Raw genomic sequence first — 15,914 nt, forward strand, 5'->3', positions numbered from 1 at the left:
GTATTTATATATTATATCAGTACCTAGTTTAAATATTCGCAAAATCTGAAGAAGCCAAGTGTCATTTCTACACCCATTTTGAACACCTTTCTCTCTCAAAAGCGAATGCTGCTGACTGTACCTACCTACATACATAACTATTAAAGCGTTTTCTATAAGTAAGTCAACTAAAAAAAACATACATCAATTATTTAAAAGACAAAGAAGAAAAGCTATACGGAACGTAGCTATATTAAAGAATAATTTAAAATGTTGTGATATAATTGTACATAACGATAAATTATGCGGACGTACCTATTCACTTATTAACATTTTCCACTCGACATTTTCTATAAATAGTAACAAATGACAACGTGTGATGAAATACAGCATGATTTCTGAGGGTTAGGTTGGACCTCCGCCGCCGTCGCCAGTCGCGCAATGCCGTGGCCGAGCCGTGATAATCGTTGATATAAAACGCCAATCGAAAGTTTCATAATGTGTCGAGTATCGAAATAGTCACGTGTCTTTTCGTAGCATCTGTCATCCCGATAAATGTTTAGTCATGTTGTCCAAGGGAGACCTCAGCGGGCGCAGCATGTTTCCATTTTTATCGCCTACCACTATGCCCGTCACTTTCGCACTTACATATTTGTTATTTGTTAAAACGTGACAGGCATGGTGACAAGCGATAAAAATGTGACCCTGCTACCGCCGCTGCTTATTATAATCGTTGTTAATAAGACTTTAGTAAATTTATACATATACTTTAATATTATCGTCGGGTGACAAGTAAAAGTCACTAAGTACTATCAAAAAATTAAAGTAACAATACACTTTATTACACTTGTAACACGGTTTATTGTCCAATAATTTCAATGATGTTAGTTAGTGACTTTTACTTGTCACCCGACGTTATATTGTATTGTAAATATGTACCTACGTTTCTCTGTACATTTTAGAATTTTTAAGGATACTGTATTATTCGCCTTCAATCAGCATTACCCTAACATAAATTGTGACATCCCGTATATCTGTACTTTATCGCTCACGTCACTCGCTCTAATGTTGATATAATATATATATAAGGTCTATCGTCCGTTTACTAACGCAGTCAATTATACTAGCAGTGTAGCAACCTGGAAGTGCTCTAACATGCAACAATAACAAAACAAAGAACTTAATTATTTAAACGTCATTTAATGGCTTTATAGTAACTAAAAAAATTACGCAATTAATGACCTTTTAAATTTAAAATCAGTGCTAAAAATAATAGTTAAAATGTGTTATAATTCCTTGTTATTGACCCTGAGGAGGGGGTGCGTGCAAAATCGGCTGTTCGGAGAAAGTTTTCGGATTCAACAAGCGAGGAATTTTAGCATAAAGGGATTTCAAAGCGTAAGTATTTAATGTAATTATTTACTTTTACATATTTATTAAGACAAAGGAAATGAACATGTTTACATATTCATTAATAACGTAGGATGATCTAGATGAAAAATGTCGAGCGATTGACTGAAAACGAGTTAAACCGTAAAATTTGCTAGAAGTAAATAAACGCGTATGATAAAAAAAGCTCAGTGTTCATATTCACTTGGACTTTGGTTTAATACGGCTGATAAATAAAATTGAGTAATACGATTCGAATATAATTATGTTCGTTTATCGCAATTGCACATTACGCATACATATATCTGTATAGTGCTAGGGGCAAAGTCTCCATGCAAGTCTAGAACTTTACAACGCATATCGGAATTATTTTGCATAGGAAATATGTTTATATTTTCTACTAGTTTATCTGTTTATTGTTAGTTTGAATGCACGAGGAACCTACAAATATCTAGTTAATAACGAGACTAGGATTAGGTACATGATGTTTCTGAGCGAAGTTACTAAGTATTTAGTTCATTTTTATAAATACTCGTACATACATAAATGTATTTTCGGATAAATTTACAGTAAGTATCTACAGAAACATTTTTGTAATAAAATTTTCCTTAAACTTATACTTAAATCCGTGTAAAAATGAAACGGAAAACATACATAAAACGAAAATGTACTTTTGGTATAGACGGGCGCTCGATAAGGTATGTTGGGGTAAGTGCGGATTATTTTTCGACAAGTTGGTAAGCCTTCACGGTTTATGTTCTAGCTTCAGTCTTGTATGGATTTTTCTAAAATTTAAAGCTTGTCATTAATAAGTATCAAGTGTACTTACTCAGCATAAATATTTTTATTGCATCATAAAAATGCTGTTTTTTCTTTATAAGCCCTCGTAGCCAGTGTTTGACATTAGTAGTAGTAGTAAAACAGTTTATTGTACAAAACGACACATAAAACATGAAAAAACACACATCATTTGTACAAACGCGAACTTATCCCTTTCAGAGATCTTTTCCAGTTAACCTTTGAGCAATTGAGGAACATTTTTTCTAAGTAAAGGTGACTACTTTCTCGAGAAGCGAAGTGCGGTATATGTTCCAAAATCTACCTTGTTTACTTTAGACAATGACACTTATAAGGATTTCAATCGCAATAAAACACGCAATAATATGAACAATAAACATAAAAAACGCGCTAAAAATTATCTTGGGTTTTGAAATACACGACCGGAAAAAGTGTGGTTGTCAGGCTAACTCATGAAAAAGTCTTTAAATATTTAACATTTACGAACAACCCGTCGCTTAAAATTATTTATATTTATTTCACTAACCCGGGGTTAATCGGTTAAATCTGGAGTTACCATGGTTGCCAGTACAATTTAACATTAGGTTTCACTGGTTAACCCCGGGTTAGGGGGATGGCGCAAGTGGCGCTAAGAGTTGTTGCACCAAACCGTACCTATGTCACCGTTAAAGCGTTCGCATTTTTTTATTGTACAGGAAGTTACATATTTCACTGTGGTGTTCACCTTGATCAGCCTGCTAAATGTGGTTAGTGCTAAGTATGATATGGGAGCCAAGAAAAAGGTGTTGGAAGGTTTCGATCGAAAATAACCCAGATCCGCACTTATCCCAACATACCTTACATAAATATCAAGGAAACTCAAAGCAATCTCGAACTTCAGTGGCTCAAAGAGCTTTTCTCAAATTCAAACCCCGCTGCTGCACTGAATCAGACAAAATAATGTTATTTTATAAAGTATCCATAATATAATAGGTCCTTCTTACGACAGCAATTATTTCTGTTTGCCTTTGTAGCATTAGTGTATTAGGTACGTGGAATCCTTTAATTGTAGAGAAATGTGTTGTTGGTTTGTAACTCACGCATGACTCATCCTTATGTGTTTTCAAAACTATTGACTTCAAGTAAGTATGTAATAAAAGCATTAAAAACCGAGCAAAAAGTGAAGGGATCTTACTCAATATTTAAACTAACAGATTTTAAATACCTAAATTCAGCCACTGCAAAACGCAGAGTGAATAATGTCGGAGTGAAGCAAAATAAAGATCGCTCCCGGCTAAAAGGTGCCCTCAAAAGCTTTTAATGCAAGTAATACCACTCTACACTAAAAAGTCTCCATTTCCTGGAGAACCTGTGAGACTTGGGCTATTATGGTTATGCAGGGGTGTAATGCAATGGCTGTTGCTTTCGTAGTTTTTTTGGGTCAGACTTGAGGAATGTAGTGATTAAGTGGAACATTTCGAAAAATCTCAGGATTTACATTTTTGTCGAATGGATTTCGTCTTAACGAAGTTGCGGCGGGCGGCATGCGACTTTGAGGCAGAATCTTGGTGACTTAACATGGATACTTAGATTTATTCTTTTTCATTTCCTCCCGTTGCATCTAAATACATTTCGGTGTTTTCATATCTAACTTCAAATTACTTTAGGTCCTAATAAATTTAGGTTATATATGAGCGTGTACGGTACTTTCCGAAAATCGTTACTTTTATTTTACGACATTACATTATTATGTCTTGTATATTATAATAAGCAAATACATATATCCAAATTACGCGAATGGTTACAAAACCTTTTAGGAAAATAAGCAAATGAAAAATAAATATTATGAGAAAATATGCGAATGGTTAGAAAAGCTTTCGAGAAAGGAAGCTATTAAGAAAAAATAAAGTGGTAAAAATTGCAAAAAGCAGAAATCGCAATTCGGATGTAACGATTTCCGGAAAATACTGTCACGAAAAGGAGGTCAGCCAGCCTATTATGGATAGCTTTATCCATCTTTATCCACGTGATAAAATAACTGTCACTGTTTAACACCGTGGGAAAGAAAGTGACGGACACCGTTTTATCACGCTGTCACGTAGACAAGAACGACCATCATATCCGTACAGGTTTAGATAGGCCGCCAAATATCTTAGTCATCGGTATATGGCTGATATGAGTGGCATTATGGTGTTACAATGTATTTAGAATAAGATGTAAATAGGCTAAGTTTCATTTATACACCAACCTTTTTCTAGATAGGCTAATTGTTCTATGAATTAAGTTAGTACATGTGTAAATTGCAGAACGAAAGTTTATTAAACAATTTGGAGGAATATTTTAATGAATGCCTACTAAAGTTTTCAGCGTATGAAATTCACGAATTTTAATTTAACATGTTAAGCATCCGGCGTGCGGATACGAATTAAAGTTTGTGCTCGAGGCTATGCGGTTTTTCATCTGTTTTCTGCAGAGCACCGCACATTATTAACTCTGTCTGTATTGTCTATATGTATGTACATCTTTATACATCTCTGTCATCATGATGTTTTTAGATTTAAAAAAAAACCGGCCAAGTGCGAGTCGCATTCGCATTCCAAGGCTTCCGTACATTAAGTCCGACTCACGCTTGACTGCACACGAATAGGTTTTTCTGTCATCTATAGGTAACTATTTTGTGTATTTTTTTTTTATTTTAGGTCCAGTAGTTTCGGAGTTAAAGGGTCGACAGACAGACAGACGCACGAGTGATCCTATACTTAAGGGGTCGTTTTTTCCTTTTGAGGTACGGAACCATAAAAATGAGTTTTAAAGACCGTATTTGTTTTGAAAGACCTATCTAACGACACCATACGCCTGAAGCGAAAAACAATATTACTAGTTTTAATTTTACCTCTTTGTCGGCATAATTGCCGCGAACGGACAGACATACACACTTGGCGTAACTATGGGTTCCTAGTTGACTCTAAAAAACGCCCATCACTTATGGTGCTTGTCAACTTAAAGTGTCCAACAAGAGTTCCATTACCTTATCACCATTATACTTCTCTATTTTAGTATTTAAAACATCACAAATTATTTTTCACTAACAGCGATCCGTATTTTTAAGGTCAGCCTTAACCATTATAAAGTCTAACAGCCATATTCGAACTTTAAGATACGTCAAATATTAGATATTGAAACGATATGGATTGGATATGTCAGTATCAAACAACTGTCAAAAGTGACGTGTTTGTTTGAAGAAACGTCACTTTTGACACTTAGTACAACCCGGATGGAACATTTGGAACGTCCTCCACTCTAACATTTGATAACCACACGTTTGTGTTATAAACATATTTAATACTGATAAACACGTACATCTTTATTGTGTCAAACCAATTAGAGGACGTTGATAATTACACTGACAATGAACTTTGAAACTATGTTTTATAAAACAATCGTAAAATATAATTATTTTTCTACTCCAGCACTTAAATGTGTCAATTAAATGACTGACAGTGATATCTAAAGCAATGTCATTTGAATGCTTTGTCTATAGGCTCATAAGATGACTGCTAGCAGTCATCTTATGAGTATAATACAACTGCTTTATTTTTTTTAAAGATACAAGTTCCGATCATCTTGATTGAAAGAGGTATGTTTTCATTTACAATAATAACTCTTTTTTTTTTTAAATAATAACTCTTTTTTTTTTAGATAATAACTCTTTTTTTTAATAATAACTCTTTTTTTTTTTAATAATAACTCTTTTTTTTTTTTTTTTTTTTTGCTGCAGCTGTCATAGAAAAAGTAATGTATGCAACAGCTCATAATTGGTTCTTAAAATTCTCGGGTCTTTTTTTACAAAACTCGACTACGTCTCGTTTTGTAACTTCGACCCTTGAATTTTAAGAACCCTTATTATATCACTGTTGCATAAACTACTATTGTTTGCCTAATCATTAATTTTTAATATTTTTTGTATTCGTTTTTGTATTATAAATGTATAATCGAACGCTTTATCAGTACTTAGCATTATAGATTGCATTTAAGTTTATACTCGCACTTAAAATTGTAATTTAAATCCAATACGTAGATACCGCGATCCAATTATAACTATGACAATTGCAAAACATGCCGCAGGCGCATGTGGCAATAAACGTTATCGGCATTGTTAAATACTGTCTTTGTGTTTTAGATAACCACTAATAAGATAAAGTACTGCGATAGGATTTGGCACGTGTGGCTGTAACCGAAGTAAACAGCGGAAAATAGTCAGTTCAAAAATTAATGGTATAACTGGCTATATTTAAACAACTATTAAATAACCAATGATTTATAACTCAAGATAGGTTATAGACGTTCCAAAATTTAAGTACTTACCTTGTGACAAATTGTACAAGTTGCCTTTAGTTGCGGCTGGACAAGCGAGAAATGTGCACGTGCTAACAAGCTCCCGCACACCGAAAGAGAAAGAGACGAGCTTATGTTAACAACGAGTGTGACAAAGATGGATGGAATGAGAAAATTAATCAAAAATAACAGATCTCTTCGTAGGCAAAGAAATGAATATGGAAGTATTTTTTGTGCTCCTCAAGTATAAATATAACCTATCTATGGTTATATAATATCATTGTAAATAACGTGACAATTATTAATTACTTCTAGATAAACTAAAATTAAACTGAGTAAATGGATTTAGTATTATTAGGCTAATACGTTAAGCGAGGACGCTGCGAGCTCTTCAGACTACTTTGAAATTCCTGTATATTTAACAGGTCTTGGAATTAGATGTAGAGTTATGCCAAGGTGAGTCTGCAACGATTTTGATAACACACGCAGTGCAAGTGTTGTTTTAAACGTCAAATTTCTATGAAATTATGACGTATAAATAACACTTGCACTGCGCGTGCTATCAAAATTGTTACAGACTTATCTCGGTCTGCCTCTAGAAATGTGTGAAACAGCTTATATTATGAGTACCTACCTACATAATTTATTTTGTACACATTCCTACTATATTTAACCCGTATTTAATATTAATATCTGGGAGACCGAGCTTTGCTCGGAAAACATACAAAAACTCAAATATGCGCGTTTTCTTAGAGATAAGACCTAGGTAGATCGATTTTTTGCCCCCGAAAACCCCCATTTAGCAAATTTAATTGAAATCGTTACAGCCGTTTCCGAGATCGCCGAAATATATAAATAAATATATATATATACAAGAATTGCTCGTTTAAAGGTATAGGAAGACATATTAGCAAGAAATCTTTAATAAAACTGGGAATTCATGTCGATAACTATCACCAAAATTTCATGAGGTTTTTAATGTGGAATTACTTTAAACTTGTGCAAATATGTACGAGTACTTACCTATATTATAGTTCTATGATTACCTACTGGCTGCTGATTCAGTGATTCCCGAACTAAACAAAATATGGATCGTTAAAGGATACTTATTAAAAAAAATAGATAGCTCAGGTTTCGACCTCAACTATCAGGGGTAGAAAAGACAAATGAGGATCTAAAGCTCTGACCCTTCCAAGATAAATGTAACGGTTTGGACAAGCCCTCTTAAACGACCCTTTTGTGCTTTATATATATGCCTTTGAATACATATCTATTCGATTAAAATACCTACCGGTAAATATTTCAAGCGTTTTTTTTACCGTCGTGTTCATCTAAAACTTTTTTTCAAGGATAGGTACTTCAAAGGCAATTACCTACTCCACTGCATAGAGCGATTTCTGTTTTCTGCGTATAACATCGTTCGGAACATCGATATTTCTTTCCATACATCTTTATAAAATTAAAAAAATGCTTTTCATTCAAGATTATGTTTAGATATATTATATAGATAGATAGATAGATAAACCATTTATTAGCTTGCCATAATACACACATATTGACAGAAAAAATAGAAACAAGAACAATATCAAACTAAAACTAAAATCAGGAACAAGAAGTATCAATAAATGTGCTGTATGCATTGCAGCAAAACAAAAGGGTTCTGGCTCAGTAATACGCTCCACTGATTCGGGTGAAGCACTGATAATTCTGCGAGAACCTAGAGATTTTATAAATCTTGTTTCAATAGTCGTTATAACACAAACGCATATGTGTGTCGTATGGCATTAAAACAAATTCTCTGTTCGTTATTGTCTGTGTTAAATCCCATCTGCTTGGTTTAGCTAGTTCATTAAGGGCAATAGCAAGGTTTCTTTAACTCTGGTAAAGCCAAATTACGGGGATTACGAAGTCTGAACCAGGCTTGTGTCTATAGAAAATTAAACCAAAAACGCAGACTTTTTATATACCTCTGTCTATCAGAAAAAGCGAGTTAATTTCTCAAGTGACCGTTTGTAGCTCAGACGTTACCAGCACAATGTGGCTGTAGATTACTAAAACTTAAGTAGTCTACTTACTGAACAGTTTATGGGTTTAGTTTGGAAGAATGAAATGATTATAATTACGGCCTTATTTGAACTTTAAGATACTTCGAAAATGTGCAAAAGTGACGTTTCTTAAAAAAACGTCACTTTTGACACTGACATATCCGATCCATATCATATCCTTAGCAAATTTTTGATGTATCTTAAAGTTCGAATCAGGCCGTTAGCAAATCGATAATATGAGTATTTTATTGATTTAATTTTCTCTCAGTTTTATAATTAACTGAAACGGGACTTGAAGCCGTAAAACATTATGAAAATAATTAAATAATGACAAGACAAGACAAGACAAGACAAATTATTTATTTGTAAACATAGGTAACAGTGTTGGATAGGTACAAAAAGTATTTGAGAACGCTATGTTTCGCCGGCCGGCATACAAATTTGAAATTAGGTATACACATACCAATTAAATTACATTATTATGAATCCCTGGAAGAGATCCTTTACAGGGATAAGTTCGCCTTTGTACCTTTATTTCTGTAAACATTATGTAAACCTGTGTTGTGTACAATAAAGTGATTACTACTACTGCTACTACTTAATTTGCCTGTAGGTACTCGATTGAAATTTATTAATATAAATTATGCGCAAAGGAAGATAAATACTTAGGCAATATTTTGTATTAGATAGGTACCCTTTATTTGAGCGCGTTTTTTTTAATACACCACCACATATAGTGATCCCTTAAATTGACGCAAAGCAATATGTATATATGCTATATCAACATCCTTGTTGCTTATATGAACAATTAGATACATGATATGGATCAAGGCTCATTTAGTTGTCGCTAACAAGTACGTGCAATGTCCATTACTGCTTTATTAAACTAAAAGGGAGTATGTTTAATGTCTACTATAGGCGTTTAGGTATTTTTAATTCCGCGGAGCCAGCGCGCGTCTGTCGTGGTATGCAAACATACTGTATTGCATTTATAAATGCATTTGTATTTGCATAAATGCATGTATGTATAGGGCGATATCGGAGATGTATTAAACAGACATCGCCTTTAATATGCAACTGCTGCCAAGCTGCAACTACATAATTAGTTATGTTATTTAAACATTTAATAAAAACAATAATTAAATATTTCGCTACTTCTGCATGCGTATAAAAGGTTTTTTTTTAGAATTTGTATTTAAAATTCGCCAGTTTGAATTAGTCTCTCTTTTACCATATTTTTACTGTAATTCTAAACAACACCGTATACCGTAAAATGGGGTGAGTAGGGTTCGCGGGGAGAGTTGGGTTATGAATGGGGAGAGAAGGGTTGAAAGTGGGGTGAGATGAGATTTTAAGGCTACTGCTACAAAAATAATGTATTCCAATTTAAAATGTATGTAATACTCATAATAAAAAAAAAGCGATCCAACAATCTTCCAAAATCACCTTTGTATGAAATCCCATCTCACCCCAATTACGAGGGACTACGGGGTGAGGTGGGATTTCCTGTTTATCGTCAAAGTTATAAAATGGAACTACCCAAAATAAAATAAAAACTAAAGTACAAACGTCCGGAACACTTATTATACGAGTATACACCATTCAGTTTGCATATGTAAAAATAAAATGTTATCGAGGTTTGAATGTCAGTTTTGCCCCTACTCACCCCATTTTACGGTACTAAAAAACCTGCTCTTTACGTATATTTATGTCGTTACTTAATTACATTCCGCTAAAATAATAATCATAATTGACACGTGAGCTCTGAAAAAACTAATATCACGAGTAAATAAGATATAAAAATCACAAACTCTTAATTTAACAAAGTTTTAAACAAGTCGCTATCAAACATTGATAACGGTCCTCATTTAGTGAGTGTTTAAAGTTATCATTACTGGCTAACGACTCCAAAGCGCGCGTTGTGTTGTAATGAAATAGAAACGGCCAAGTGAACTAAGTGGACAGTTAGTGCTGTGTTAAAATGTTGTACCTTAGTTCTAAACTTCTGAAAAGGCTTGGAAGGAGGTGGTATTCATACACTGTGGGTGGCGAGAAGTCGCCTCTTATCACCAAGTTTGGGGTGAGTAAAACCATGTTGCGAGTATTTCACTCAGCAAGTTAAAGTTTTTAATTAGTATATTTTTTTGCTTTTAAAAAGTTATTTCTGTTTCTTGCGTTAGCTTAGTTTTGAGGGAGCACTAATTAACATGTTTTTCAACTTTGCACGCCTCTGGTTATACCAAGGTAGGATTTTATTAAAACGAACCTAAATGGCAGAGAGCATGATCTCTTGACGTAGTTAATTATATGTATATATCGTTTTTTATTTTAAACTCAACTAAATTATGATAAATAAGTATGTTTCAAAAATCAGACTTTCTTTCAGTTGACATGATTGCACAGTGCAAATAACATAAACATATTAAACATCAAGGTAAAATCAATTGTACTGAATAGAAGGTTGCGTCTTGTTGAAAACTATGTATCGACTCAAAAAATACCTTCTATTAAAATGCTTCTAGCTTGATACCGATCACTGTCTTTTCAGCAGGTGTAGTGTAGGTACCTACATTTTTTGTAGAAGTTGACGTGTAGGCTTTCTTTTTTTCGTATTTATAATAATACTTAAGTACATAAGTTTCTCCAATCGCTACTCGCTTGTGGTGAGACCAGCGCTTTTGTGTCATTTAGTTTTCGCTAACGATAACTAAACGGAACTTTGGGAACAGACGCTTATCTACTGAGTTTTAGTTTTGACCCTTTTCGCTTACCAATGTAGTTTCCAGATCTAAACTTGTGAGTCAGGTATTTTAACACACCATGCAGGGTTATGTAGCAAAGGTTCAAGGGTAAACATTATCTATTTGATTTGAACTTGAAATTTTGGGACATATGTAATATGTTTTATTTTGCTGAATCTAATCGAAAAACAGTTGATTAAATAGATTTGTCAATCATTGTGGCACTCTTGGTTATAGTAAATTTGTACCTGCTTACAGCAAGGTAAGCATGTTTTTTGTCATATGTAATCATCATCATATTTTAAGCATATTCCCCAGAGACAGAAGTTGCGTTTCGTTCGCTACAGAGCGTAAACGATTGGCATACGTTGGCTACGCACCTTGATACGTATTTGATTATGATTAACTACCGGACGAAAATCTATGGCAAAGTTATCAAACCATCCACCACACATTAATTGAACACGAGACACGCACATGTAAAGTAAACAAATACCGTTCGTAATTATACTTATATATGCCATTTTATACATTTTACGGGCTCATATCGTAGGCGATTCTCTACAGAGCGGAACGAAATACTTGAATGCTGTCTACTTGAGATAGATAACAGACGTAAGATACCGTAATGGGATTGCCACGACATAGTTCTATACGTCAGCCGAAACCCTAAGGGAAATCTACGACATACCGCTAGATGATGAAGTCTCAGTTACATATACTCGTATACAGGAATTACAACTTCTACGTAGATATTATGCTATAGATGTTATAAATTTAATTAAATATATATTTATTTGTTTTGCTGCAACGTACTGGCATTAATTGAGATCATTAATAAAATTGGTTAGTTAATCATACTTAGTCTGAGCGATTTATACTTACTTATAATATATTTGTTGTTGATGATACACACATATCTATACCTACCTAAAGTGTAATTCTATGGAACTTGCTAATTATGTAAACAATAGTCACTAGTAAATTGACATTCAGATACAATTTTAATATGGCGGTTTGTTTACATAGTTAGGTAGTTCCATAGAATGACACTTTAGTGATGAGACAGCTCAGTTGGCTGAATACAATCTAGTTCTTATTTCTTTATCGATTCGCGAGCTTAAGAATGCCTATTCACCATATATTGGACTATTTTGTGGCATTTAAATATATTGTCGGTTTTTGTCATGTCCCGTAAAAATACGATAACATATTTAATAGCAATAAAACAAAAATATCGGTAAGTAAATATTATCTACATAGGGTCTCTTCGGAAAGAGAAGAGTCGTAGAATGTATCGGGCCCCATACATTCCACGACTCTTCTCTTCCCGCACAAACTCTATAAGTACATATAATAAATCTGCCAACAAAATATCTTTTAAAATTCTACACAAGTTTAATATCACAGTATTTACAAAATATTTTATCTGACCGAGCACTCATAACATTTTATAAATAGCATAAAACTGTATTCGTGTTCTAGATGACCGAGCTCGACTATTTCAAAAGTTTTACATTTCAGGGGTCGAAGCAACTTTTACCAGTAGAGATGCAAAATGGCTTATGTTCATTGTACAGTCAAATAGCGAGTGTACATGCTTTTGTTAGAGCAACAGATTTGCCAGAGTTGCTGTACTGGTCGATTACCTGCCAAGAACACGTGATTATGATTTGCATTTATATTGTGTTTTGAATAGAGTGTACTCCAACAAAATAGGAGTATTTAGATAGTAATTTATGCTCCAGCGAGTTTTACACTACACTAAGACACACTACACTACACTACACAAAGATACTAAGAAACTATAGTTTACTGAAATAAATGTCATATACTAAGAAAAAGTGATCCAAGCCTCCAGTGCCCCAGGTTGGAATCGAAACAGCGTCCTCTGCTATCGCATGGTTTATTGTATAGTGATTTTCTGAAAATAATTTAATTTGTTCTAACTATAGTTTGTCAAAGGACTGTCTCATTTCAAACATAGACAGAGAGAATCATAGTATTTTTGTCTTACACTAGTACTAGCATCCAAAAGAAAAGGATGAATATAGTTTTCCTGGTTCTTACTGACTGACAAATTGGTCAGACCAACTTTAAATGTCATCCCACGTTGTTCTGAAAAATTATCTTATTTTGGCCCATATTTATTGTACTATTTCACATATGTCAACATTACGTACGAGTCCAACCAACGTCCACATCCTTATCTACTTAGGTACTTAATAAATATTCTACAAAAATGCTGGAATACACGCTGACTTTATGTAATTATGCATGAGTGGTTTAATTGTGTCTTTCGGTTTCACTGTACATCATTTAGCAAGGGTATTGAACCCTCACGTCACTATAAAAGAATATCTTTGTGGGCTGTGTGTACAATACAGTGCACTCATCTAGTTAAATTAATTGGTATATATGGTTGATTAATTAAGCATAGTGGCGACAATTGCTCTAGATAGGAGAAGCACAGGTTAGAGGAAGCTCTGAATATCCTTGGAAGAGGCGTTTGCTTTACCATGTCAAACTCGTTACTGCCCTAGTAGCACGGTCGCATTTTTATCATTTATCACCATGCCTGTCACGTTCTAACAAGTATGTAAGTGCGAAAGTGACGGGCTTAGTGATAGTCGATAAAAATGGAACCGTGCTGAGCCCGGTTACTATGCATAATACTTCGATTCAACTTGTACAGTTGATATCGTTTATCATAGAAGTACGTAAGTAAAGTCCTTTGTGTGATTGTGTGTGTGTGTGTGTGTGTGTGTGTGTGTGTAATTGTGTGCAAGAGATGTGAATGCTTTGTGGTGGTGATAACGATAATATTGCGCTACAGGCAGAGGGTCCGTATTCAAAAACAAAGTCAATTGGAACAGTGCCAATTGTACAGTAATTTACATTTTGAATAGCTAGCAAAAGCAATTGTAAACTCACTGTCTGCCGTATTCGAACTTCAAGATATTCACAAGAGACGACACGTACTAGATCCATTCTAGATACGTTATAGTTTAGATTTTAACTAGTTCTCTTTTGCAGCGCAATTCGGACAACCAATATCACTTTTACGTTAGATAGTGTTAGACATCTATTAGATGTGAATTGGATCTCTAAGTCATATCTTGTGGAAATCGTTCAAGAGTATCTCCGGAAATGTCAAATTTGACAGGTTAGATTTTAAAAATATCGTTAACGCATCTTGGTGATGTCTAAAAGATATCTATTAGATGTCTATTTCAAAATCCGAATCGGGCCCTTAGTCTTGTACAGTCACCAGCAAAAATATATGACTGTGGGCAGCCGTGCAAAAATATCCGATGCTCCATTGGAGGCATAAGTATATGACGACACTACCTCGGTAAAAATATGTGATGCTTAGTGGCCGGCAAAAACATCGTTACTCTGTATCCGCATAAATATCGGATCGGATCGCTTAAAAATATTTGATTACTCATAAAAATCAAAATTATGTGATTACTCTCATCTGGCATAAATATCTCTGCAATGTGAATGCAAATACATCGAATGGCAGACGGACCGCCTATATATCTGACACGAAATTATGAAATATGTCATCAATCGGCAAAAACGAACCATACCTGGATAGCATAGAGCCTTACATTGTTTGAAGTGATTTGACAATTCACGAAAAGAGTGCAGACTTGTCATTGCATATGTCTGTCTCACATATTTCATTTGCAATTTTAAATTGTGACATAATTCAGGTAGACTTTTAATAGACAATGTGTAATAAACCTCCTTCTTACATAAAAAAGAATGATGAAGAGGTCAACCTGTGAGACTGACAAGGACAAACAATAATAGCGCTTTCGCTGCTACTCCTACTGAAAGATACATAAGACTATCCCGTTTTGTCATTTCCCCCACCCCTCATGCCAGATCCAGTTATATACTAGATTCATGATTGCAATACGTTACAATTCAAAATTATATCCAGTTTATTCCGTCAAATCGATGATAGAATATAATCTGAGACAGACATATACAATGACAAGTCGGCACTCTTTTCGTGAATTGTCAAATCACTTTATACAATTTACGGCTCTATACCAAACATGTATGGTTCGTTTTTAAAGGTCGATAACATATTTGTGATTTTCCAACGTGTCAGATAAATAGGCGGTCTGTCGTCCATCCGATGTATTTGCTTTTACAGTGGAGAGATATTTATTCCAGATGAGAGTAATCACATAATTTTGAATTTTATGAGTAATCAAATATTTTTAAGCTACCCGATCCGATATTTATGCGGATACGGACTAACGATATTTTTGCTGGTCACAAAGGATCACATATTTTTACCGAGGTAGTGTCGTCATATACTTATGCCTCCAATGGAGCATCAGATATTTTTGCACGGCTGCCCATAGTCATTTATTTATGCTGGTGACTGTAGATGGAATTATCTTATTAGGGGCGCTCGTTTTCGAGCAATTGACGAATAAAATGTAGAAATGTAGATAGACACCTAATTATACACTTGAATACTCATAGACTTAATACGTGCTAAATATTAGATCTGAAAGAACTGCAGTTGCATGGATTTTAAATATTATTTTAATACCTATACCTAGTATCATTTGGATTTCGCTGGCTTAGTAATATATTTTAAAAGTAATGAAAGAAACTA

At 34.2% G+C, this 15,914-nt stretch overlaps 1 protein-coding gene across 2 annotated transcripts in view; it reads left to right on the top strand.

Moving 5' to 3' along the window:
- LOC134651324 (delta-1-pyrroline-5-carboxylate synthase) overlaps positions 1 to 15,914 on the top strand; it is a 54,408-nt gene that overhangs the window by 537 nt on the left and 37,957 nt on the right. Inside the window, exon 1 of one of the 2 annotated variants that reach the window (XM_063506392.1) lies at positions 10,410 to 10,605. The exons of the other annotated variant lie outside the window; for it this stretch is intronic. Coding sequence (XP_063362462.1) covers positions 10,507 to 10,605 — 99 coding nt within the window. The 5' untranslated portion in view covers positions 10,410 to 10,506. Of the gene's footprint in view, positions 1 to 10,409; positions 10,606 to 15,914 lie in introns of those variants that run through there. 2 annotated transcript variants of the gene reach the window in all.

This window comes from Cydia amplana, chromosome 10 (assembly GCF_948474715.1).
Source record: "Cydia amplana chromosome 10, ilCydAmpl1.1, whole genome shotgun sequence".
Classification (NCBI taxonomy): domain Eukaryota; kingdom Metazoa; phylum Arthropoda; class Insecta; order Lepidoptera; family Tortricidae; genus Cydia; species Cydia amplana.